The 24,802-nt window shown below is 48.6% G+C and overlaps 1 protein-coding gene across 2 annotated transcripts in view; it reads right to left on the bottom strand.

Annotated features, from left to right (window-relative positions):
• Afap1 (actin filament associated protein 1) overlaps nt 1-24,802 on the bottom strand; it is a 109,771-nt gene that overhangs the window by 28,243 nt on the left and 56,726 nt on the right. For both annotated transcript variants that reach the window (XM_034508766.2, XM_034508765.2), the window contains exons 6-9: nt 23,014-23,193; nt 9,721-9,822; nt 9,123-9,204; nt 2,899-3,048 (exon numbers count right to left, since the gene is read on the bottom strand). In XM_034508766.2, the coding sequence (XP_034364657.1) occupies nt 2,899-3,048; nt 9,123-9,204; nt 9,721-9,822; nt 23,014-23,193 (514 nt within the window). The remainder of the gene's footprint in view (nt 1-2,898; nt 3,049-9,122; nt 9,205-9,720; nt 9,823-23,013; nt 23,194-24,802) is intronic.

Here is a 24,802-nt window from a genome sequence, read left to right as displayed (position 1 = left end):
ACTTCACTTACAGGGTGACAAGAATTCTGGGACTTTGTCAGCCCATGGAAGGCCAGATAAAACCCACCTTGGGTCTGGAGTCTTGGTGTGTCTCTTGGGTACCTTACCCTGAGGGCTGCGGACAAGCTGCCCAGACCAACACTAATGCATCCCTCAAAGGCCTCTCAGGAGGACAAAGATGGCACCTGGGGCTGCCCAGCTGCCTTTGCAGGTCTGCTCCCAGCCCACAAAAGCCTGGCAAGAGCACCCCAGGAATCCACAGCACCCCATCTAGCATAACCAGACTGCGGTGCACAGACATGCACCAAGCTTGGCTCAGTAATTCTAGGGAAGCTTTTCTGCCTGCTCAGCTGCTCTGCCCTTCTGGCCCAGCAGCTTAGCGCTGTCTCCCAGCAGCTGCAGGGGCTCAGCGTGGCAGGGTCAGTCCCCCGGGCCTGAATCCAGCTCTATTCCTCTGCTGAGAAGCCCTGCAGCTGCTCTGAGGGGCTGAAAATGGCCATTGTTCCCTGTTCCCCCAGAGACACTTACCCTTACCTCTGGTCTGGCAAAGAGCCGCATGACATTTTTAGAGCTTGTGGAGAGAAGGCACTGTCTCAGCAGAAGCCAGAGCTGTGCCCAGCAAAGCCTCAGGCCCCTGCTCTCAGGATCACCCAAGCTCTCAAGAAAATAACTAGCATGGAGACAGCCACTGTGTGACAGTAACAGGGTATCAGCGGTTTGTGGGGAAGCCTACAAGGCTGTGCTCTTCTAATAAGGAAGTGATATGACTTACAGGGAGTAGAACTGCCAGCTTATGAGGGTGGGGGCACCAATTCTGCCTTCAATGAGGCCGGAGACTCATGACTTCTCTGAGCATGGGGGCTTCCTCTGCAAGAGGAGGACCCAGACTGTGGCCTCTGACCTGTCTGCCATGTTAATACGTAACCAGTCCTCCTAAAAGCATTTCTGTGTCCAGCCTTTAATCCCAGTGTTCAGGAGACAGAGGCAGGCAGATCTCTGAATTTAAGGCCTGCCTGGTGAAATCTTGTCTCAAAAAATAATTTCTATTTTCTTCACTGACCTAGAGCAGTTGAAAAAAAAAAAACAGAGGCCTTAACTCCCAACTGCTGTCATCACAAGAGCTGATGACAAAGGCAGGGAGAAAGACTATGTCCCCAAGATCTCCAGGAAGATGGAGGTTGGCCAGGAGTAGTGTGGCAATGTCCCCAGACTCTCCCCACTCGGTCACAGCTTTGTCCAGCTGGCTGTACTGCAGCCAAGTTCTCTCCTCATGAAAGGAAATATGATGTGGAAACCTTTATTACCAGCTGACCTAATTCTGTCCTGTTCCCAACAACCACTTGATGAGAAACAGTCCAGGGATGTGAAGTGCACCTAGCTCCTGGTACCTACAGAAGCTACGATTCTTTCCTGACTCAGCACCCAAGGAAGGTGATCAGTAGGAAAGGGGATCCTAAACAGAATGACTGAAGGAACTGTGTATTCACACCGATGGGAAGCAGAGTCTGAGCGGTAATACAGGGGCAATTACAGCTTATTCCTGCTCTTGTTTTGTTCTGGTATAGGGTCTTGCTATGTAGCTCTGGCTGATTAGTACTCACTACACAGCCCAGGCTAGCCCAGGCTAGCCCAGGCTGGCCTCATTGGCAGCAACCCTCTATGTTTCTGCCTCCTTGGTACTATGATAACAGGCATGTACCCCATACCAGGCTCCATTCTTGATATTTTTTTAAGGAAGGAAAGGGCAAGGAGGTAGGACACTAGCCTAGAACATCTCTAGTACTACAAAATAAAACAAAATCAAAAGGCAATCACTTCTTTGTGCTTATGAAGTTTTCCTCCTTGAAAGAGCGACTACACAATTCTCCTAAGTGTGGTTACTGGGACTGTTACAGGGTGGTGTTGCTACCACTCTCCTGGAGGCTGTACCAACAGCCTGACCACAGCCTAGCTTGGTGCCATGATAGCACCTTCCACCTCTTTGCTTTCCCCATGGTGGGCATAGCTGGCTGTTACATACACATCCCTCCGGTGAGCCTCCCTGCTTGGTTCTTCTCTTTAGCCCCTAGTCTAGACACCATGGTGGGCAAGACTGGCTTGATGACGGCTACAGACCATATGCTTTACCCAATCTCTGACAAAATAGCATTACACAGAGAGAGAGAGAGAAAGAGAGAGAGGGAGAGGGAGAGGGAGGGGGAGGGGGAGGGGGAGGGGGAGGGGGAGTGGGAGGGGGAGAGGGAGAGAGGGAGAGGGAGGGAGAGAGGGAGAGGGAGAGAGGGAGAGGGAGGGAGAGAGGGAGAGGGAGAGGGAGAGAGGGAGAGGGAGAGAGGGGGAGGGGGAGGGAGAGAGGGAGAGGGAGAGAGGGGGAGGGGGAGGGGGAGGGGGAGGGGGGGGGGGAGGGGGAGGGGGAGGGGGGGAGGGGGAGGGGGAGGGGGAGGGAGGGGGAGGGGGAGGGGGAGGGGGAGGGAGGGGGAGGGGGAGGGGGAGGGGGAGGGGGAGGGAGAGGGGGAGGGGGAGGGGGAGGGGGAGGGGGAGGGGGAGGGGGAGGGGGAGGGGGAGGGGGAGGGGGAGAGGGAGAGGGAGAGGGAGAGGGGACAACACTGCGACCATGGGATGGCCAGACAGCTCTTAAGTCCTAGGTGTGACCCGAAGGAGACTAAGTTCTAGAGCTTTGCCCTGCCTGGCATCTGTGGCCAAGTCTGGAAGCACTGGAATAAACTCAGGTAGGTGTGGTCATTCGACAAAAAACATTGGTTTTTACCTTGAAAGAACTGTGGAGAGTATCACAAGCCCCTAGAGATTCTTCTATTACTAAAGGCTGAAACTGTTCTCCACAATTCAGACGGCCCCGGAGCACACCCAGGGATAGTGTGCTAATACGAGGAAGAGTCTTACCACAGGTGGGCACATCCTCCTCTGCTGACGATGTCTGTTCATCTGTAGATGGCTTCTTCTTTCCCAGACCAATGATCTTGGTAATTTTCTTCCCAGTGACCTTGGACACAGTCCCCTTGGCCTCTGACTTGGAGGGTTTCTTCCTCTTTGCTGTCAATACAAAAGTGTGTCTTAACCACTCATGTTAAGTAGAAAAGTCACAGCACTGATCACCAGGCATTTCCTCCCCTCCAAACTGTCACTCATTGTGCACAGGAGCACCTGTGATGAGCCAGCTGGGGAGCCAGATGCTGGGGTCGCAGAATGATATGGCTATACTCAGGAAGCCTGCACTACAGAGAAGACCAGGTACGAACACATGCATACAGGCACGTGTACACTACCAGACATACATGACATACTCGTGACAACAAAGAATGGCAAAAACCACGTAGAGATATGAGTTACTTGGAGAACAGGTGAATGGACAGAGCCTGCCTAGGGCGGACTTTTGGCTGAGTACTCAGACATAAAGAATAAGTTCTGCCTGTTTAGAGGGAGCAACTCCAAGGTAAGAAGATAAGTTGACACAAATTATCAGTGTGTTAAGATGCAGGGGCCCTAGGAACCAAGGGGAGCTGGTACCAATAAAGCAGCAGCCTGGTGGACAAGCGGGTCCTTAAGAAAGGAAGAGAGAAGTGGGTCCTCGTTAGGGGCCTCTCCTGACCATTTTGAACACTATGCTGAGCTTCCCTGTGTAGAACTCTCAGACCAGAGCCTACCTTTCAAGCCATCATCTGCCACTTGGCCAGGACAGAGATGGCTAGGAACAAACTGTCACTATATGAATCCAGAAACATTCTGAACTAAAAAAACTTTTGGCTTCTCCTGCAAAAACCAGAAGACCTGGAAACCCTGGACTCCCATGAATAGCAACATGGTGCAGAATCCATGCAGGTGAAAATGGCTCCAGGTTCTGGCACAGGGCAGTTCTCATCTGACTATAACATGGCATGGAGGGAAGTTGACTGCGAACTGCTTTCCTGAATTTGCTCCTACTTCTCCATGTGTAGCCCTCTCCTTCCCTCAAGGTTTCATCCATGAGTCATGTTGTATCACAGGATGAGACCCAGACAAGTCAGAATGGATGCATAAGGGTCCACTCGGAGCTGAGGGACCAGATCCTTCCACTCCAGAGCAACTCCAGGCAAAGGCAGAGTAAAGGCATCTTAAAGATGCCATATGCTAGAGACAGGTGTGAGGCTTTCCCAAGTTTCTCCTCCACTGGAACACAGCCACCCAGGATGCAGTTCTGCATCAAGACCCATTCAGCATCACCTCACTCACTACACGCCTAGTGCAACCCTTCAGTCCTTTGGGGCAACCTTCTAGGTACCGTACAAACCTTTTTAGACTGCAATGGGCATCCAGGCTCCCTTTTCAGGAACAAATGAACCCAGAAGGTCACATGGAATCCTTTCAGAGACAGAACATCTAGGGGCATGTAATAAGTTATAGAAGAATTCCCCAACTCCTCCTCAAAACAAATGTGTTCACTCACAAGGGGACCTCCCCAGTCCTCTCTGGTGAAGAGGAGAAAACAGTCCCAGTTTCTACTTCCACCCCTGCCTCCCCGTCTCAGATCAGCTAGTGAAATCCTTGCCTCTCCTCTGGTGTAAAGGTAAGTAGCAGTGTCTAAGGAAGAGCTGCCATACTGCAGCTAAGACATGAAGCCATGAAGAACTGGAGGGCAAGCATAACATTTCATGCTCAATGTTCCTGTCCTGGCTCCACAATACTGACGCAAGGAGTGATGGTATTTGGAGACAGGAGTCCTAATAAGGATGGTTTGAAGTGGAAACTTCTAGTTTCTTTGGAAAGCTAGTTATGTTAAATGATGTTTTACTGGGGCACAGGGGTGAGAGGATGTTTGGCTACAGCAGACACCTGAAAGTTCGCTTGATGAAGGAGTATAAATGTGGCTCTACAGACAGTGGGAGACGAGCACTGGACACTGGTTTGGTTTCCTCCGCCTCACTGTTCTTCACTAAGGACATGCATGTATTGGTTCGCCTTACATAGCATTGCTGAACTCAACTTGTGGTAACACTGCTATTGAGAGAAATCCACCCAAGAACTGCTCCTGAGGTTCCTGCGGTAGCATGCTGTTTCTGCCACCTCACCTCAGGCCAGTTGGTGAGCCTGGTGGTTTCTTCAGGATTGAACTACAGCTGCCTGATGTCTACCTGCCCAGAGGACTGGTCTGCAGCTGCTGAATCATATTTGGTGTTTGCTACGGGGCTGAACTGCTGCCCGAGAAGACTGAGCTGGCCCCCAAAGAACTACTGCTGAACAGGTCCACTTCCCCTCACCCAATAACTTTTCTCTTCCACTACCTCTCCTGGTGGTGGGCTAGAGAAGAGGTTGAACCCTTATTAAAAGTAGGTTGCAAAAAATTCATGCCTACGAAGGTTAAATAAGGCCTCATGTCAATGATCCAAAACATAGCACCCTTTTATAGACTGTATGTGCACAGAACACTTGAGGACACAAGCCAAGAAGAAAAACCTGCAGGGAGCAACCCTGCCTGTGGCCTTCATCTTGAGCCTCTACTGTGTGTACCCCACCCTTCACCCAGTGTCTTTACAGCACAAACATTTTTGACTCATTTTAAGTAAACCAGATTAAGGCCCCTTGAGATCTTAGGGAAAATATCCATGGGAATGTGTGTGTACCACCTTTTCCTTGCTCTCAGACATACATCCACTTACTGAGTAATGAGAACCTATCCAAGGTCTTGGTGGGAAAGACCCAGCTTTTCCCCTCCCTCGATACAGAAGCCTGGGGCCAGAGAGCTGGATTAGTCCAGCCAAGCCATAGTGGGCAGAAGCGGCAGCATTTGGCTCCATCAGCGGCTCCTTGGGAACCTGAAGATGAACTTCAATGCCTCCCATCCCCAAACAAGCTGGAAGTGAGGTGACCAGAGATGCTCTCCACAGGCTCCCCTGGGGGGTAACCCTTCCACTCAGGCAGCAAGACTTGGTTAGAGTGGGATTCACACTCACCATAACTGAAACCAGCTCATGCCAGCAAAGTGCTTGCTGGACTCCAATTTCTAAGGCAAAGAATAATCATATCCTATGTCATCCTTGGAAGAAAGGTCCCTATGTAGAGATGAGACAGAAAAGCCATCAAGGACCCTTTGAGGCTATTCAATGGTAAAGGAGCAGAATTTAGCACATGATTAAATCCAAAAGTCAATAGAGAACTCTCAAGTCAGTGAGGTTACATGGCAGAACAGTGGAGGGGGACAAAGGGCACAGATGGCCAAGACTAATGCCCGAGTGATGAAGACATATTTCAGTGTATGAATGTCACAAACCTAGGCAGCCTGCTTTCTCCTACAGAGATGGAAATCAAATGATTTTCTGTCTATTCTAGAGGAAGTAAGGGGCGGGAGAGGTGACATCATCAGACCTCTGGTTCAACAAGTCCACCCACAGACACCCCCATTGAGAGCTTTGTCTCAAAGCCACACAGCACTGGCTAGGGCAGTACAGTTTCTACAGCCTAGGGCTTCCATCATCTTTCCCTACATCTGCTATAGGACTCCCCAGTGTCTATAGTGGGGTTCATCATGAAAAAAAAAAAAAAAAATGAATGTCTCCGAGCAGAGCTAGAGTTTCAACCACTGCCTTCTCCAGTGAGAAACCTATGACAAAGGGCCAAGCTAAAGAGAGCTCCACTTCTCACATCCCTCCACTGAAAAGCAGAGAACAGTCAGGATCAAGAACAAGGGTACAGGAGCCCAAGATGCATCTGGACCAGAAAGCTCCTTTGTGATCTTAGATGAGCAAAGCACGGTGTCAGAGAAAAGGAAACCGTGTGAGCCAGGTCACCTGCTCACTCCCAGCCACACAAAGCTGTTCTTGTTAAACAGTGTACAGGAGGGGGTGCAGAGACCCCCTTGCTGGTTACGAGCATGTACTTTTCCTCCGGAGGATCTGAGTTCAGATCCCAACCCTGAGGTCAGGTACACCTCACTTCTAATTCAAGATCCAAAGCTATTTTCTGGCCTCTACAGGCACCCAAACACACATTCACACATAAATAATAAATAGTTTTCTTTTTAAAGAGCAAACAGGAGATTCCTGGGGCAGAATCAAAGCCCACATGAACATCCAACATAACAGGCACAGCCCTCACAGCAACGGGGTCATAACACAGGTTCATGGGGGCTGGGGAACAGTAAGGAAACCAAGCTGTCAACCACGTCTGTCGCACCTCAGCAGTGAAACCGTCACCTGGTATGTGGCATCTCTGAGGTCCCAGCTTGGAAGGCTGAGGCTGGACAACAAACAGCTTGAATCTGTGAGGTTGAGATCGGCCTTGACGGAAAGACCATCTCATAACAAAAAGAACAAAATAGAGCCAAAAGGGAAAAAAAGAGGCAATGCTGGAGCCCAGAGACCGCAGGGTGTCCCACCTCAGAGCAGAAGTTAAAGATAGCTTCCGGCTCCAAGGTCTTCATTATATATAACATGAGTGGTAGTAGCTCCCAGAGGACAGGACTAAAATTACATTGAGACCAGACTACAATAGAAAACCACAGTGAAGAAAGAGACAGTGTGACCTTCTGGGGTGAACTGTCGCCCTGTCTGGCTCCAGAATTCTCAGGGCTGGGACAGCTGCCATGATTTATTCCTAGGTAGGAACACTCAGCACACATGAGCCGCACAGATGAGGGCTCAGGCACTTGGGTCCACAGAGCTCCAACTCCTTCCACATACTTGCAACATTCAACGCATGCTCAGGAATAAAATGTCCAGCCACACAGATGGGGACAGCCCATAGGAAACACATTGTATAAATGACACACAGGCAGAGTATTCAGAGCCCTCAAAAGCCCAATAACAACTCCACAGAAATATGGGCAAAGGATCTGAGGAGCCATTCTACCAGAGATGCACAGACAGTGAGTGTGTTAAACTGTTCACTCACTGGGGAGGCCACAGCTGCACACCACCACACATCTGTGCAATAACAGGTAAAGACTACAGCCAGCCAAGGGTAGCGATCCCACGAGAATGGAACCTTGCAACCCCACTTCTGGATAGGTCCTTGGGTGACATGGAGTCACCTGTCCATGCAAAGTCCTACCCGGGGTCAGAATGTCCCCAGATCACTATGTGTCCTGGCATTGGTCAGTGGATGACTACCAGAGCTCATCTCCACAGGGAATGGTGCACAGCAGCGCTCACACTGCAAGTCAAGGTGCACTGAGATACAGGAAAGAAACTCCCAATAGGTAACACACCCCAGATCCCAAGTGCACGCGGGAAACAGCAGCAGCTACCTGGGGTAGCCTGGAGCAGCAGTGACAGAAAAGCAAAGGGACAGTGGGATGACAGACATGAAGAATCTCTCTCTCTCTCTCTCTCTCTCTCTCTCTCTCTCTCTCTCTCTCTCTTTCTCTCTCTCATTTGTAGTAATGGTTACTTGCTGTAGGAGTATATTAAAGCTCGTGGAACAGTTAAGTCAAAGTTGGGGGGTTTTACTAAATGTCATCTGTCGTTCTATAAAGTCAAGTTTAAAAACAAGAGACTTTAACCCCTGCTCGTCCATGTTCACAGTGGTTGTGCTATCAGTAGCCAAAGGTCAGAAGCAACACAAGTACCACTGGCAGATGACTGGTCAGTAAGATGCGGTCCATATAATGGAATTCTATTCAGTCTTGAGAAGGAAGAAAAGGCTGACACATATACAATACGGCTGAACCTTAAAGACATCATACTGAGTGAAACTAGCCAGTTGCAAACAGACAAGTACCACAGAATTCCACTTGCATGAGGCCCCTAGGGTGTGGAATCTATAGAGAAAGGAAGCAGAATGCTGATTGCCAGGGCTAAGGAAGGGATAGGGACTTGACAGAAAGTTCCAGAGACAGATGCATGTGATAGCTACACAGCACTATATGTGTGTGTGTTTAATGTCTACAGAACACTTTAAAATGGTTGAAAATTATAAATTCTGTGGTATATGTACTTTTATGGTTTAACAGTAATGTAAATGCAGGTGGGATAAAAGGAAGGTTCTGGGCTATTACAAATCAAGAGGCCTTCCTTGTGTTCTCGGGGACAGAGGGTGGTGGCGCCTGCATGGCTGAGGCACAGAGGTTTCCCACACACTCACACCTAGCAGAGCCTTTTGAGTTCAGATATTCTTGGCACGTGTTAGAATCTCACCTTGTTCTTTTCCGTTACACGTGGTGACTCCATTTTCCACAACGCCTTCTCCATCAGAGCTGGGCCTCTCTGAAGACAATTTCTATAAAGACACAAGGATCACATTATTCCCACAGGAGTCATGCAGGCTTGGTGGGCATGGGCTGAATGCTCAGCACTCCGCAGACAGCACACCGGCGCAGACCTGCGGAGCGCTGCGAGTGGGCACACCGCATTTGATTTCATTTAATCGGTATGAATGGACCAGGCCATTCCCTCCTTTGAGTTCCCATCTTTATCCATCGCTGGTGATAACACAAGTCAGAGTCTGTGAGGAGTCAGTCCAAAGGAGGCACTGAAAATATTCAGGGGCAGAACTGCAGACACGCCCACTGAAGTACTGTGGTTCTCCCAGAATGTTATTAAACTGGCGATTGCAGATTAAAGGCTTGAGGTCTGAGGTAGCAGACATGAGGGACACCCTGGCTAACCAATACATTGCACACACGTATTGAATTGTCTCAACAATTCCCCATAAATACATATAATTCATCTGTACGCACAGAGAAGAAACACCACTAAGGAGACAGAGCTGTATGAGAGCTGGCATTCTTCTTACCTTCTCCAGTTCTGCCTTGTTCACAGGGGCACTGGCGCTGGGTGGTGGAGAACATTCCGGATCCACGGGCCCACTGCAGCCACTGTAGGCCTCTTTGATTACCTGTGGGAGTGAGACACAGTCTGAGCCTGACCAGAGACAGGGGGATCCAGGTGATGGGTGTAGTCCTTTGTGGGTAGACAGACGCCTACAATGTGGCAGGGGAGCTAAGGGGTCAACAGCACCTGGTGTTTGAACTCACATAGACATGAGTGTGTTTACTGATTCACTCATTTGCTCTCCAGTCCTGGCACTAACTGGGGAAATTGCAGGAAAGTACACTCCAGGTTCTCTTTGGAGGTTCCCTCCTACAGTACAGAGATGCCATCGTAAGCAATAAAGTCATCAAAAAAGTGAGGGACTAGAGCAGTTCTCAGCAGTTAATATGCACTGCTCCTGAAAAGGCCCTGAGTTCCGTTCCCTGCACCTGTCTGGTGGCACACAACGACCTGTAATTCTAGCTGTGGGGGGATATGGCACCCTCTTCTGGCCTCATACACATAATTAAAAATTACAATAAAAAAATAAATCTTTTCTTAGAATGGTGATATCTAACAGATGAAAGAGCTACAAGGATAAAGCATGGTCCTTTCACAAGAAGGTGTCAGCGACTGTAGAGCCAGAGTGTTGGGTGCTGCACCAGCACGAAATCATACAAGCTGTGTGAGCTCAGGACCACAAGACTCTGGTCACATGAACTGACGACAGAAATGCTTTTAGGCAGAGGGGACAGCAGTGCAAAGGCCCTGAAGCAGGTGACAAGTATTTAAGGAGCCCCCAGAGTGTTCTGTGGCTACGGAGAACAGGGCAGAGAAGTAGGAAATGTATGCAGGGCAGAGGCCCAGTCACATGGCCCTCTTGGATCTGAGGAGGAGACTGTACTTGGTCAGTGTGGAGAGACAGGCAGGCGGAGGACTACAGCGTGAGGAAGGAGGGGCTCCACAGCCAGGGCTAATGGCTCTGCTGCCTGGCTTTCATGTTGGCAGAATAATTAGCTGTTCTGACCTAAGCCACCTCCTCCTCCATGGAGCACAAATACTGTGTTTGAGATGCTTCTGTTCTTCCCAGTTCATGTTGAAACCCCACAGCAGCAGCCTTGGAATGGGGAGGTTTGAGAAGGCAACAGGGTCAGGGGAGCTAGGCCTCCGAGAATGGCTCAGACCTCAGAAAAGAGCTCCCATGCCTTTTGTGTATAGGACACAGCCACTAAGAACTATCTACCAAGGGAGCACGTGACATCACAGCCTCCTGCACCTGGATCACGGACTTCCCACCCTTAGAACTGTGGGAGATAAATTTCTGTTTATGAATGACTCAGTGTGACACAGCTTGTTAATGCTGCAGTAATGGACTAAGCCCCTGTGACTTTCACTCATCTGCTTAATGCAGTGTAGAGTTGCTGGGGAAGAAAGTCTCAAGGGGGGGAGCGTCTAGGCAGATTGTTCTGATTTCATTGTGGGTGGGACCATTCCTTAAAACTCGGTCCCAGACTATGCAAGTACAGAAATGGGCCTGAACACAAGCAAGCATGCCATTCGTTGCTCTCTGCTCTCAACTGTGAGCATGCTGTGACCATATACCTCAGGCTGCCTTGACTTCCCCACAATGATGGGACTGTGAGCTAAAACAGATCCTTCCTTCCCTTAAGTTGTTTTTCTCAGAAACAAAATAAAGACACCCACTTGTACAGATCAAGTCTCTCAGACAAGACCCAAAGCACGATGGGTGTGAGCTGTTGTAGGAAGAAAGAAGTACATAGCAGAAAAAGGAAAACCAATGTAGGGACCTTGGGGGAGACTGCAGGAGCTGAGATGAGGGAAAGGTGCAATGACAGCATCTGTGGCAGGCAGGCTACAGGGGTGGGGCAGGGCTGCAGAAGTAGCAGTGATGTTTCAGGGGTAGGGTGAGGCTGCAGGGGTGACAGTGAGGATGCAGGGGTGGGGTAGGCCTACAGGGAGTAACAGTGAGGATACAGAGGTGAAAGTGAGGATGCAGGGGTGGGGTGGGGCTAAGGCATGCAAGCATTGTCTAAGGATGCTGCAGCCTGGGCCCACATTCCGTATTTGTCCTCAGCACTGGGGTAATGAGAAATACATAGGGGGAGGGGTAAAGAGAGAAGCTTGGATCCACAGGCACATCTCAATCAGAGCACAAAATAAGTCCATTTGCAAGCAAAAAGACCAGTGCTCCCAGCCTCCCTGGAGAGGGCAAGCCAGAGAACACAGGAGGAAGACCAAGCATGCTCTGCTGTCTTCTATCCTGCACTGAAGGGTAGTTAAAAGAGGAGAATATGGGAGAGCAAGCATGATGGGACAGGAAGGTAGGAAGCAAGCAAGGGTCTCAGGAGCAAGAAGACGGAAGTCCAGGAAGGAGGGGAGTAAAGAATGGCCAGCAGCTGAGCAGTCTAAGAGAGACTTAGACAGACAGGCAAAGAGAGACAGAGGTTCTCAACCTGTGGGTTGGGACCCCTTTGGAGATTACATATTGAATATCCTGCATATCAGATGTTTACATTATGATCCGTAACAGTATCAAAAATTAGTTATGAAGTAGCAACAAAATACTTTTATGGTTAGGAATCACCACATGAGGAACTGTATTAAAGGGTCGCAGCGTTAGGAAGGTTGAGAACCACTGGTCTAAGGGGAGCAGAAGGCAGAGAAGGGTGGCTCCTCCCTCCTCCCTGTCAGGAGTTGCACAGAAAGAAAGGATTCTCTGTGCTCCTTTTCTGAGCAAGGCAGGTAGTGGCTCAGGAAAGCTGGCCACGCTGGGGTTTGAGCAAACTCCTGCAAGACTCAGTGAATCAAGGGGACAGAGCACCAGCCACCAGCTTTGTAGCCTTGAAGGAAAGAAACAAATCATCCCAAACCTCCATTTCCTCCCTAGCAAAGGCTGGGACTAAGAAGCCCCGTCTTGAGGACTATGCCTGAGACAGCATCCAGCATGGACACCTTCCCAGGTGGCAGCCTCGGTGACATCACCACAGTCAGCAGCGTGAGCAGCCTTGTGACCCAGGACTAGCCACAGAGGCAGGGACTGCCAGACTGAGTCACAATCCCAGCGTGTCTCCTCAGCCACCCCCCACATGCTCATTGTGTTTGTGAGGTAGTGATATGAAGCTCTGAGCACGTGGGGCTTACAGGTGTCATCTCTGCAGTTGGCAGGTGGCTTTTAGAATACCCTCCTTCTGTGTCCTAAACTGCATCAGGACTCAAACCCAGACTCCTGGGCAACAGAAACGCCAGTGTCCTGCCTGGTCTGCACAGTGGCAGGCAGGTCAACCTCCACAGCTGGCCCTGGCTCTGTCACGGCACTGGTGCTGGGATCTGACCAAGAATCTGCAGGACTGGGGTCTGCACCCAGCCACGTTGCCACTTCCAAGAGAAAACTGTGATTCCCACACTCAAAATGGAGCTGCAAGGCACTCCTCCTGTGACTTCTGAGCTAAAAGCCTGTGAGAAACATTCCACCCAGGGACCTTACCTATCCCAGGCAGCAAGATGGGGAAAGATAAGCTTCCCTCACTCCTATGCTAGGTTCCCAGCTCCCTTTTCAGGTTCCCCTTCCTTCTTCTGCCCCAAGCAGTGACTAAATCTTGAAGTGACAGACATATTTACACTAAGAACAAGACTATCAGGGAGGATGAGGATGAGGGCAACATTTGGGATATTAATAAAATAATTAAAAAGAAAAAAGACAGGATGAGCCTTTCTCTGGGGAAGAAACATACTGGGAGGGGAAGTTCTGAGCTTCTGTGGTTCAAGTCCAGCTCCCCAACTGACCACCTGAGCAAGGCCAGGCCTCACGCTCTTTAGCTAAACTCCACAAAACAACACCCAATGCCACTGAGAAAGGCCGTGGTGGGCACCCCTGTGGTGGGTACCCCTGTGGTGGGCAGCCTAGAAGCCCCATGTACCAGGCCTCTGGTAACCTCAGCTTGTAATTGTAGCTTTAACTAAGAAAACTGGCTGCAATTACACAAACAATCGTGAACTTGATGAGTTCTTCATTCTTACCAAAGCCCGCACTCCAAACCGAGGCTGCGAAGGCGTGGTTTGGGAAAGCTCTGTTGTCTTCCTTCCCTTTGTTTTTTCGCTGCTCATGGGAGAAGCATGTGGTAAAACAGTTTAACTTACTCCTACCAGCCCTGGCAGAGGCAGATGCTGTGTGTGTGTGTGTGTGTGTGTCTGTGTATGTGTGTGTGTATGTGTGTGTGTGTGTCTGTGTATGTGTCTGTATGTGTCTGTGTGTGTGTCTGTGTGTCTGCCTGTCTATGTGACTCTGTGTATGTGTGTTTGTCTGTGTGGCACTGTTAGTGTGTGTGTGTCTGTATGTATGTATGCATGTATGTATGTATGTCAGTGTGTTCCTGTGTGTGTGTGTGTGCCTGTCTGTATGACGCTGTGTATGTGTTTGTCTGTGTGGCCCTGTGTGTGAGTCTATCAGTGTGTCTGTGTGTGTATGTGTATATATATGTGCCTGTTTGTGTGACTCTGTGTATATGTGTGTTTATCTGTGTGGCTCTGTGTGTGTGTGTCTGTCTGTTTGTCTGTCCATGTGACATTATGTGCCTGTGTGACTCTGGCTGTACTATTCCCTGGAGGGCATGTGTGTTCTCTTGACTCAGCACAGCTCATCCTCCAGAAGGCAGCATCACCTATCTCCAGCAGGCATCCTGCTCTAGCCACCTGCTACAGGCTGAGTCTTGATTGTCTCCAGAGGCTGTATGTTGATGCTTGGTCATCAGCCTGGGCCTTGATTGGGAAGTGATGAAAACTTAGGAGATGGAGCCCAGTAAGAGGAATTAGGTCACTAACTCAAAAGAGATACACTGTGACCCTCATCCCACCCATCACTCTCTTCCCAACTGCCCCAATAAACTTCCTCTATCGCCAGCTCCTGCTGTGACCACTGAGTCTGCACAGCCTAAAAGCAATGGAGCCAACTAACCATGAACTGAAATATTGAGCCAAAAATCAACTTGCCCTCCTTCAAAGTGTGACTTTGTCACAGTACAGAAAACTGACTGACACACTTCCCAAGGTCTGGACACTTCCAACCTGCCCAGAGGCAGCTAGTTGTTAATCCATAGGAACAATTAACACACTTCTGTGCCCTGACAGACGCTCATAGCAACTCCTTTTCTCGTTTTTGCTTCGAGACAGTGTTACTATGTATCTCTGGCTGTCCTGGAACTCAGAGATGTGTGCCTCCCAAATGCAGAGGTGAGTGCCATTAACTGTGTGTCCCACTCTGCCCAGCAACAACAGCTTTTGAAGGTCTTATAAAACAGGAAAATACACAACAAGGATGAACTGGGCTTGAGACTTTCTATAATTTTTTGTTTGTTTGTTTTGTTTTTCCAGACAGGGTTTCTCTGTGTAGCCCTGGCTGTCCTGGAACTCACTCTGTAGACCAGGCTGGCCTCAAACTCAGAAATCCGCCTGCCTCTGCTTCCCAAGTGCTGGGATTAAAGGCGTGCACCACCACTGCCCAGATTTCTATAAATATTTTTTAACTGAACCAATAAAAACAGAAAGAAAAGAGACGCCACTAGGTAAAAGCCATGTGGCAAAGTCTACTAGTCCTCTGCACTGACGTCATAAATCACAAAAGCATAGAGAAAAGGGGCAGCTGGCATATGCACACTTCAACCTTTCTTCCCAGACCAGGCCAAGCTTTCTGGAGGAAGAAGATGCCACCTGGCCATCAGAGCTGGCTCATGACAACCTCTTCCCAAGCTCCTACAAGGCTACTTCACACACTCACAACACTCAGGGGGCTGTACTTGCTTCTCAGGTGACTCATTTCTCTTCCTCTTAGAACTCATCCCTGGTGGAGCAGAGCCATGTGTAGTGCAGTGTTGGCATGGGCATGAGGAACCCAGAGAGACCCAGACACTCACCTGGGGCAGGCCAAGAGCACAGAAGGCATTTTGGCATTGTGAGACTGCCTTTCCCTATCCAGACCACAGAGAAAACACCCTGAAAGATGGTGAACCCGGGTGATCTTGGGAACAAGGTCACCCGTGGAAGAAATCAGACTGTTTTGTTCACTGTCCTGTGCATCTCCCAAAGGCACCTGCAGGGTCTATTCCAAAATCATAAAGGAAGGCCCTACCACTCAAGGTATGTGTCTATGTAAAAAACAGTGTGAGAAGGTCAAAGTGCACTTAAAAGAATGACATTCGAATTGAAAACTCACGACTCCTCCACACAACCAAATACTCTGTGGCATTTTTGTTTGCTTTTAACTCAAGCCCTCCACCCCAGAAACACAATCTCTGCACATTTTTATGGAAACCTGATCATGCTGCTTCTGGGAATGCTGGCTCGTGTCTTGTGTTTGACCTCTGCACAGAGGCTCATGTCTGCAGCTTCTGCGCACACATGGACATTCATGTGGATAGACATATGCATGCATGTATAGACACAGGCTTCTGGCAAGGGCTGAGGGTGGTGAATGTAGCAGGCAGACAAGATGCATGGCTCTGGTGGTTACCTTTGGCAGAAGGACGACCAAACAGCATTGCATGCTGGTCAAACGCTGTCTTGTGTACTGCTGTGCTGCACTGTATGTGTCCTGTTTTGCAAGGGTAAGTGAGTTCTAACTGAAGGATTTTTAGTTGTTTTATTGAAACTATTTCTAAATGTCTACGGCTAGATCATAAGCCCTGAACAGTCTTGATAACAGTAGACTTGGGTATTGATATACTTGTCTTTATTTATAAAACAATTCCCAGTAGAGAGTAGAAATGCACTTCCATAGCGACTCGTGGTGACAAAGAAATCACTCAGTGGGATAGTGTCCCTAGCACAGGTGAGATCATGAACTCAATGCCCTGGAATCCTAAGGTGTGTTCCTGGGGGCCCAGGGTTACTTGTTAAGACACTGTCTTAAAAAAAAAAAAAGAATTTTAAAAACTAAAATAATAAACAAAGAAAGTCATGTTGTAGAAAAATCAGCTGACCCAAAAGTTTATTTATTACATAACTGACAAAACCGAGACCTTCTGCCGAGACAATGAACAGGGCATGTGGTATTTCACTGTCACCACACAGAACAGCACATCAAACCACCACCCTGACAACACAAAACAAGCTAGAGAAACTGAAAAACCCAAAACCAAGCAATCGCAGCACTTCTCAAAGTCATCTGAGTATGGAGATGCTGAGGGGCCAGAGAAGGAGACCCTGAAGACTAAGGGGCCTTGGAGGAAAATGGCTCCTCCTGGCCGGAGAAATCAGATTCTCCACAGATGCCCTCTTGGTTGGCTGAGATGGGGCAAGGATGACAAAGTAGCCAAGCAAAACTTAGGTCCCCAAGGGCCTGCAGGAGCCAGTTCTCACCCCTCAGCCCTCTCATCTTTTTTGAGGTAATAAGGAGGCCCCAAAGGCAGGCAGGGAGGAAACAGAGTCCTGAGACGCAGTGCACTTCATCCAGTGCAAGGTGTCTGCTTTGCCAAGGAAGTCCAGATGCATGGCCAGTGCCCATCAGGAAGGTTCCAGCTTCCAGGATCAAAGGGACACCATAGTCAAAAGCTGAGGCTGAGCCCAGAGCAGAATCTGGCAGGCTAGACCCAAAGAGACCTATAGGCTGCTCCAGAAAGCATGTCCACAGTCCATGAGAGACCTCAGGCCTCTTGCCAGCTCTCTAGTCCCCTGCCATGCTCCTGTGAAAACGCAGCACCCATTCTGAAGGCAGGAGTAGTCTAAAGCAAAGCAATGTGGCCATTTTATCATGCCCAACAACAAGGGACTATTGGGCACAGGGCTACAGTGGCTCTCAGGAAATAGCAGAGGGTAGTCTCTGTGGTTTTCTTTTACACATGCCAAAGCCTGTGCAGACTCCTGGGGCAATTCAAAGAGTACTCCAGTGCCAGAACGACAGACACTAGAACAGCTATGACAGAAATGCCAGACAGAAATAGTTTGGAAGCCAGAAGCTTCCAAAATGGAGAGGACAGGCCATGAAGAGCATGCAGAGGCCCACAGGGGTGAAGAACTGACCCACCTGCTTCAAAGCCAATGAAAGACAGTGTCCTTTGGATAGATGACAAAGACCAGGAAGGATGCCCCACTTGTACCAGTACCACAAGGTCACCTGCTAGAAGCCCAAGAATAAAGCCACTTTAAACTTTCCAGTGACAGTGACACCAAACCTGAGAACAATGGCTGTGGTTAGGGCTGGCTTCTCAGGGAGCAGAGCAAGATGGTGGTTATACACTACCTGGAAGTCCACTGTCAGAAGGCCTATGCTATAGGAAATGAGCTTTCAATTTTTTCTAATTAAAAAAAAGACTTAGTTCATATTACTTGTGTGTATTGTGTGTGTCTTGCACATGAGTGCAGATGTTTGTGAAGGTCAATGATGTCATATCTCCCTGGAGCTGGAGTTACAGGCAGCTGTGAGCCACTTATATAGGTGCTTCCAGCGCAGCGTGAGTCCTCTGCCAGAGCAGCATAACATGCTTAACCACTGAGCCATCTTTCCAGCCCCTCTTCGTTAAAACAAAACAAAACACCAACTTCTTTGATGTAAAAGGAGATGACAGGATGGAGGCTCACATCCAAGAATGAATGATGTGGCCTATCATTCATTCCCGCTCCACTTCTCCTCATCCCCTACTGGGCAAGAGAATCAGGAGTTCATGGTTCTAGACACCAAAACAGAAGTTCCATGAGAAGAGAGTTAAGCAGGGAGCGGGGCATGTCTCAATCCCATCAGCATAGAGCAGCATTTAGGAAAACACAAAGCAAAAAAATCATAAAGAATTTCAGGCTCGCCGGGTGATGGTGGCGCACGCCTTTAATCCCAGCACTTGGGAGGCAGAGGCAGGCGGATTTCTGAGTTCGAGGCCAGCCTGGTCTACAGAGTGAGTTCCAGGACAGCCAGGGCTATACAGAGAAACCCTGTCTTGAAAAACCAAAAACCAAAAACCAAAACCAAAAAAAAAAAAAAGAATTTCAGGCTCCCAACAAATATGAATTATTCAGAATCTTGTTTTGTTTTTAAAACCTCCACCACCTCTGTGGCTCAGCAGAGAAAGGTATCTACTGACAAGCTGGGTTCAATCCCAGGATCCCATGGTGGAAGAGGAGAAATAACCATTGTCCTCTGACCTTCAGCATGGCACCAAAGCATATGAACACACACACACACACACACACACACACACACACACACACACACACCTACTACTACTACTACTTAATAATAACTATAACAATAGCTAAAATTGTGGTTCTGATAAGGTAACTTGTCCCGTGGAAGCTAGCTCTGCTAGGCTGAGACAATTAAGATCCTAATGGCTGAAACCTTTTTGTCGTTTGACTTTTATTGATTCATTGGTATATACTGATGTTAATGATACACAATAGATTTCTTAGTGAGCTTGTCGCACATGTATATAATTTTTACCACAGTCACCCGGTTGCCCTCTTATCCCCTCCCCTGACAGTCCCTCCCTTCCTAACTTGCCCCATATCTGTTTTTTACCTTGAGACCTAGTGAGTTTTATCAGGGTTAGTTACAGAGGCTTGAGTAGTGACTCACAGGAGCAGAGGCATGGGATCAGTGGCTCATCACTGAAGAAAATGCCCCTTCTCCCTGGGCAACCATTAAGTGCTTATAGATCCTCAGAAAAAGAGTGGGTCACCATACCCTCCCCATGGGTAGACCTTAATTATAAACCCTCAAGGGGAAGCAGGGCCTCGTGAGTGCCCCCCATCATCCAGCCTTCCCACCCCCTCCTCCACAATGCTCCCTGAGTTTGGGGAACACTCATTAGGGCTGGGTGCTGCACAATCATTTTGACTCTCATTGCTAGAACTCCTTGATCCCTGGTATTGCAGAAATAATAGAACAAACATTAAAGTAGAGCAATCAATTCAAACTCCTCAGAAAAAGATCTTCTGCCTAGTATCATTTACTTCCCTTGTAAGAAACACACTAAAATTGAAATCCTCGCAATTAACTACCATTCACAAGCGGGGCTGTCACGCTGTAATTAGCTAAGCGCCTCCGTCTGCTCAGGGGGAAGGAGGATATGAGGTCATCTCACTCTATCAGCATCTTGAAGCACGTTGTTTCTCTGGTCTGTTTGCCAGCTGCTCAAGGACTCAGAGTGACCTCATGTCAGATGTGAAGCAGTTAGAAGGGAGCTCAGAACACTGGGTATCTAATGCTGCAGAACAGGGGGAGCAGGAGCCACTGCGGTTCAGGGCTGTCCTATCCAGCGCTCCTTAAGTTATGGAGAACACCAAGCATGGAGAGGAGAGTCCAGGCAGCCAGGAGAGGAACCCAGGGAAGGAAAACAGGCACCGGGAAAGCTGCCCACTCCACAACTGCCCTTTCTCCTTTAGTAAATGGACAGGCTAAGAACACAGGAGGGAGTGGGGGAGAAGATGAATGGGTCTGGGAAGCATGATGTGAAGTTCACAAAGAACCAATAAAACGTTTAAAAAATTAGTTTAAAAAAAATCACAGGAGGAAGGATAAAAGAGGAACGGGGCAGCTGTCCATCACTCAAGCGTGAAGCCTTGATCAAGAGAAAACCGACCTCGATGCCCAGACGGATCGTTGTAGATCATCACACCATGTGGCCTGAGACTCGACCTCTCAGGCATCAAACCGAGTCAGAAGATAAGGAGGACTGAGCATCTGGGGTGATAAGGGTGAGGACCCACATAAAAAAGCTGGGTGCAACACTGTGTGCTTGTAACCCCAGCTCTGGGGAGGCAGTGAGATGGATCCATGAGGCTCACTGGCCAACCAGCCTAACTGTCTCTGTGAGCTAGGGCAGTGGCAAGTGGGAGGCCTGTCTCAGAAAAGCAAGGCTGATGGCGCCTGAGGAATGGCATCTGAGCTTGTCCTCTGTTGTCTCTACATCCACATGCATGCATCTTTCTCTCTCTCTCTCTCTCTCTCTCTCTCTCTCTCTCTCTCACACACACACACACACATGTGCAGAAAGAGAGAGAGAGAGAGAGAGAGAGAGAGAGAGAGAGAGAGAGAGAGAGACAGACATCATGAGTCAGTGAGACAATCGCCTCTGTAAACCTTGAAGGCTCTGGAACTCCTGCAAGGCTATGGGCTGGGCTGCAGCAGAGTGAAGCTCTCCATCTGGAAGGCTACACAAACTCCCAGGAAAGACTCCTGAGCCTGAGGTTTACAGGAGGGAAACCCAGGAAAAACCCTCCCCAACCTGAGTGTCACAATTTCAGGCAAGCCACAGGTCACCTGTGTGTGGTTCTCTGAGCAGCCGAGAAGGCATTACCATGGGCCTGAAATCTGACTGTGTGCTCCTGGGGGCCATGGGGAATTGAGGTTCACAGTTCCCCAGATATGGTGTGTGACAGTTCATCTTCACCTTGCCAGGTTTTACAATCACCTGAGATACAATTGTGGGCATCCATTTGGGATGTTTCCAGAGAGATTAGTTGAAGAGGGAAGACTCAATCTAAAATGTACTGAAGGCCTGGCTGACTAAACAGGAACCATGGACTGAGCCCCAGCACACTCACCTCACGCCCATAACCACACCCTCACCACCAAGGAGAGTTTCAAACTGTGAGCTCAGACAGGCCCTTCCTTCCCTAAGTCCCTTTTGTCAGGTTATTTTGTTACAGCATTGAGGGAGTTGCCTGTAAACCGCATGTCACAGGCACTATGGTCATAGATGCCCAAGTAGAGGGCATCTCCTTCCAGCCCTGCCCTGACCACAGGCCGGTGAACTAAAACCTTAGGAAGATGAGCAGAGACAAACAGCTGTCAGCAGGAGGAGCAGCTATGGTCACAGAATCACTTCCAAGAGCTGCAGAGAATGGAAACCCAAAGGGACCATGAAATTGTATTTGCTTTAAAGGGATTTTTGGTTATATGAGCCATACCCAGTATCGTTGCTGTAAGAATTATTTCAATGTATTTTCTTTCCAAATATCGTGACCAGGATGGGCATCCAACAAATACAATAGACAAGAGAGTAAGTTCCAAGCTCTAGGAAAAGCCAGGGTCAGAGTCACCATGCTCTTTCTGTTCAGGTAAAAATCAGAGTCAGAACCACCACGCCCATCCAGTTCAGAGGTAAAAGCCAGACCAGTATTTTAAGAGAAATTTAAAACTGTAAAAGAGACATTTCCAGGTTAAAAAAGAAACAGCCTAAATTCTAGGGCTTAAAACTATGGGCCCCTAAGCTCCAATACGGCAGTACCAGGAGGCACAGCATCTGAGCTGTGATGCGGTCATGGGGTAGAGCCCTCATGGCTGGTATCGGTGCCTGCATAAAAGAGACTGCAGGTGGCCACCTCCTCTTTACACACGAGGACAGTGAGAACATCTCACCAGAGACCAAGTCCCCAGGTACTGTGACTTGCACTTTCCAGCCCCCAGAGCTCAGGCATAAACAGCTGCTGTTCAAGGCCACCCCACCTGGGACACCTTGGCAGAGCAGCCTGAGCAGAATAAGATGGACCCCAAAGCCAAAATTACAACACAGCAGAGGGGCCAAACCAATCAGAAACAAGGACGACACGGGGAATTGGAGGGGACCAGGAAAGAAGCCAGACCAAAGAGGAATAAGGGACAGAGAGAAGCCAGACCAAAGAGGAGAAAGGGACAGAGAGAAGCCAGACCAAAGAGGAATAGAGACAGAGAGAAGCCAGACCAAAGAGGAATAAGGAAGGGGCGGACAGCACAAAGTGAGGTCTCACATTTAAATATTGTTTCTGGGAATGGAAAACGGATCAAAGCAGTACTAAAAACAACAACAGGACAGATGGACAGCCTCCTCGGACAGACAGCTGCCTGCAGCTGGGAGTCAGGTGAGTGGGAATTCTACCAATGAGTGTTCATTATAAAAACTAACCAAGGGCTGGAAAGAGCACTCTGTTGTTCAAGGCTAAGACTCACAACCAAAGCTTCAAAACAAACAACGATAACAAAAGGGATGTCTCAGTGGGTAAAGGCATTTACTACCAAGTCTGACAAGTTAGGTTTAATCCCAGAGGCCCACACTGTGGGTGGGAGATAGAGAACCAGTTTTTACAAGGTGTCCTCTGATCTTCATATGCCGGCCATGCCATGTGTACATGCATGTATGTGTATGCATATGTGTATGGGGGTGGGGCAAATTAACATGTAACTTAACTATTAAAAAAGACAAAGCTCCTAATCGATCTGTCTGGGTTTTAGATGACTTATCAATGAAATGAACCTGGATATGAAGGTATCTCAGAGTCGTGTCAGATGGCCTACCTTCAGCCACTGCTCAGCCTGTTCCTTGCTCTGGACAGCGAGAACCAGAGGGTCTGTGCCTTGCTGGGTGATTTTCAGCTCGTGTTTCTTCTTCTTGCTGTCTCTTGGGATGTATGTGATGCTGCAGCCCTGCAGCGGCAGCTCCATCTGAGGCTGCTGGTCCTTGGAACTTTTATAGCACTGCGTGGAACAAGACAGACCAATTAATGCCTTGAGGACAGGTGACCAGAAACAATGGGAAACCTAGCATAACCAAACCTCTAGTGCTTCAGGGGGTGTGGCTCAGCAGCCAGCTAACAGGTGTGATACACACAGTCTGCTGCCTACCGACGCTCCTTCTACATCTGCCACACCCAGGTATGTGTTAACTCGGCCGAGGCCTATGGAACATCTAAGACATGACTGAGCAGACACTGATCTGTCCTGTGTTCTACTGGAGCATTATCACAATATTACATGTATGCTCATGTGAATATTACACACATGAAAGGATTATTAGATTTGTTGCAACTGCTTAGACCTACTGTGAGCAGACAGGGTAATAATGAAGATGCTTGGAGCTGGTGAGATGGCTTGGCACCTAAGAATGCACACTGCTCTTGTAGAAAACCTAAGCTCAGTTCCTAGCACCCATATCAGTTGGCTCACAACCACCTGTAACTCTAGTACTGTCTGGAGACCCTGGAAGAGGCAAAAGCACTAGGTACAGGCAGACCTCTTGAAGAAAGGTGACTTGACCTCAGAGTCCATTCAACGAAGACAATTCTCTCAGTGCTACCTATCAGCTAGGGAACAGGAACTTCAGTGAGTGGGCGGAGTGCCTGGGGGTGACTAGGTGCATGCAGAATTGCCTGGGCATGGAAAAAAAAAAGTCTAAAGATGGAGTCAATAAAGTAGGTAGTGTGACACCCACAGAAGGCCAGGCAAGATACTCCAGAAAAGGAAAGTATGCCTTTTCTCATCTGAGTAGTTGAATCATGTGTTATTTATGAAGGAAGATAATGCACACACACACACACACACACACACAGAGCACCACCACCACCAATAATTACTACTACTACTACTATTTTAAACCAAATGTGGTAGAACTTGCCTATAATCTCATCATCCAGGAGACGGAAGAGGAAGGATTGAGAGCTTAAGACTAGCCTGGGCTACATAGTGAATTTGAGGCTAACCTGAGCTATTTAGCAAGACTCTGTCATAACAAAGCCAAAATCAAATAAAAGGCCAAGTTTCATCTTGCATTTTGTCTTGCATGGTGTTTTCCCTCATTTTCTATTTATTCCTTCAACAATTAAACTAGTCTCTATGGAAGCTATTACCATCATAGAACAGGGAGAAGAAGGATCTCACTGTAGAGAAAAGCAGGGGAGGAGGAGGAGGATCGGTGGGCGTGGCATCAGGAACCTGGGCCCCAAATTGCTGACTCTGCATCAGCCCTACCGCTGCCTGCACTGGAAATAAAACTGTTCTTTCTCATGAGAGTGGAGTGCATTTTAAATCATTGTATATAGCATATCACCATCTTGCAGCGATTGCATCAGATTATAAATAAGGGCTATGTTAATATTTTTCATGCTTTAAAATCCCTGATGGCATCATTTTTGGCATATTCTATATTTGGAAGAAATTCAGGCCACACATGTGGAAAAAATATGCACTTCGGTTTAAAAGTCTGAGCAAAGAAGAAGAGGAGGAGGAGGAAGAGAAAGAGGAAGAGGAGGAAGAAGAAGAAGAGGAGGAAGAGGAGGGGAAGAAGAGGAGGAAGAGGAGGGGGAAGAAG

The sequence above is a fragment of the Arvicanthis niloticus genome, chromosome 7 (genome assembly GCF_011762505.2).
Source record: "Arvicanthis niloticus isolate mArvNil1 chromosome 7, mArvNil1.pat.X, whole genome shotgun sequence".
Lineage (NCBI taxonomy): Eukaryota > Metazoa > Chordata > Mammalia > Rodentia > Muridae > Arvicanthis > Arvicanthis niloticus.
Note: the sequence above shows the minus strand (reverse complement) of the source record. Positions and strands in the feature narration are given on the sequence as shown.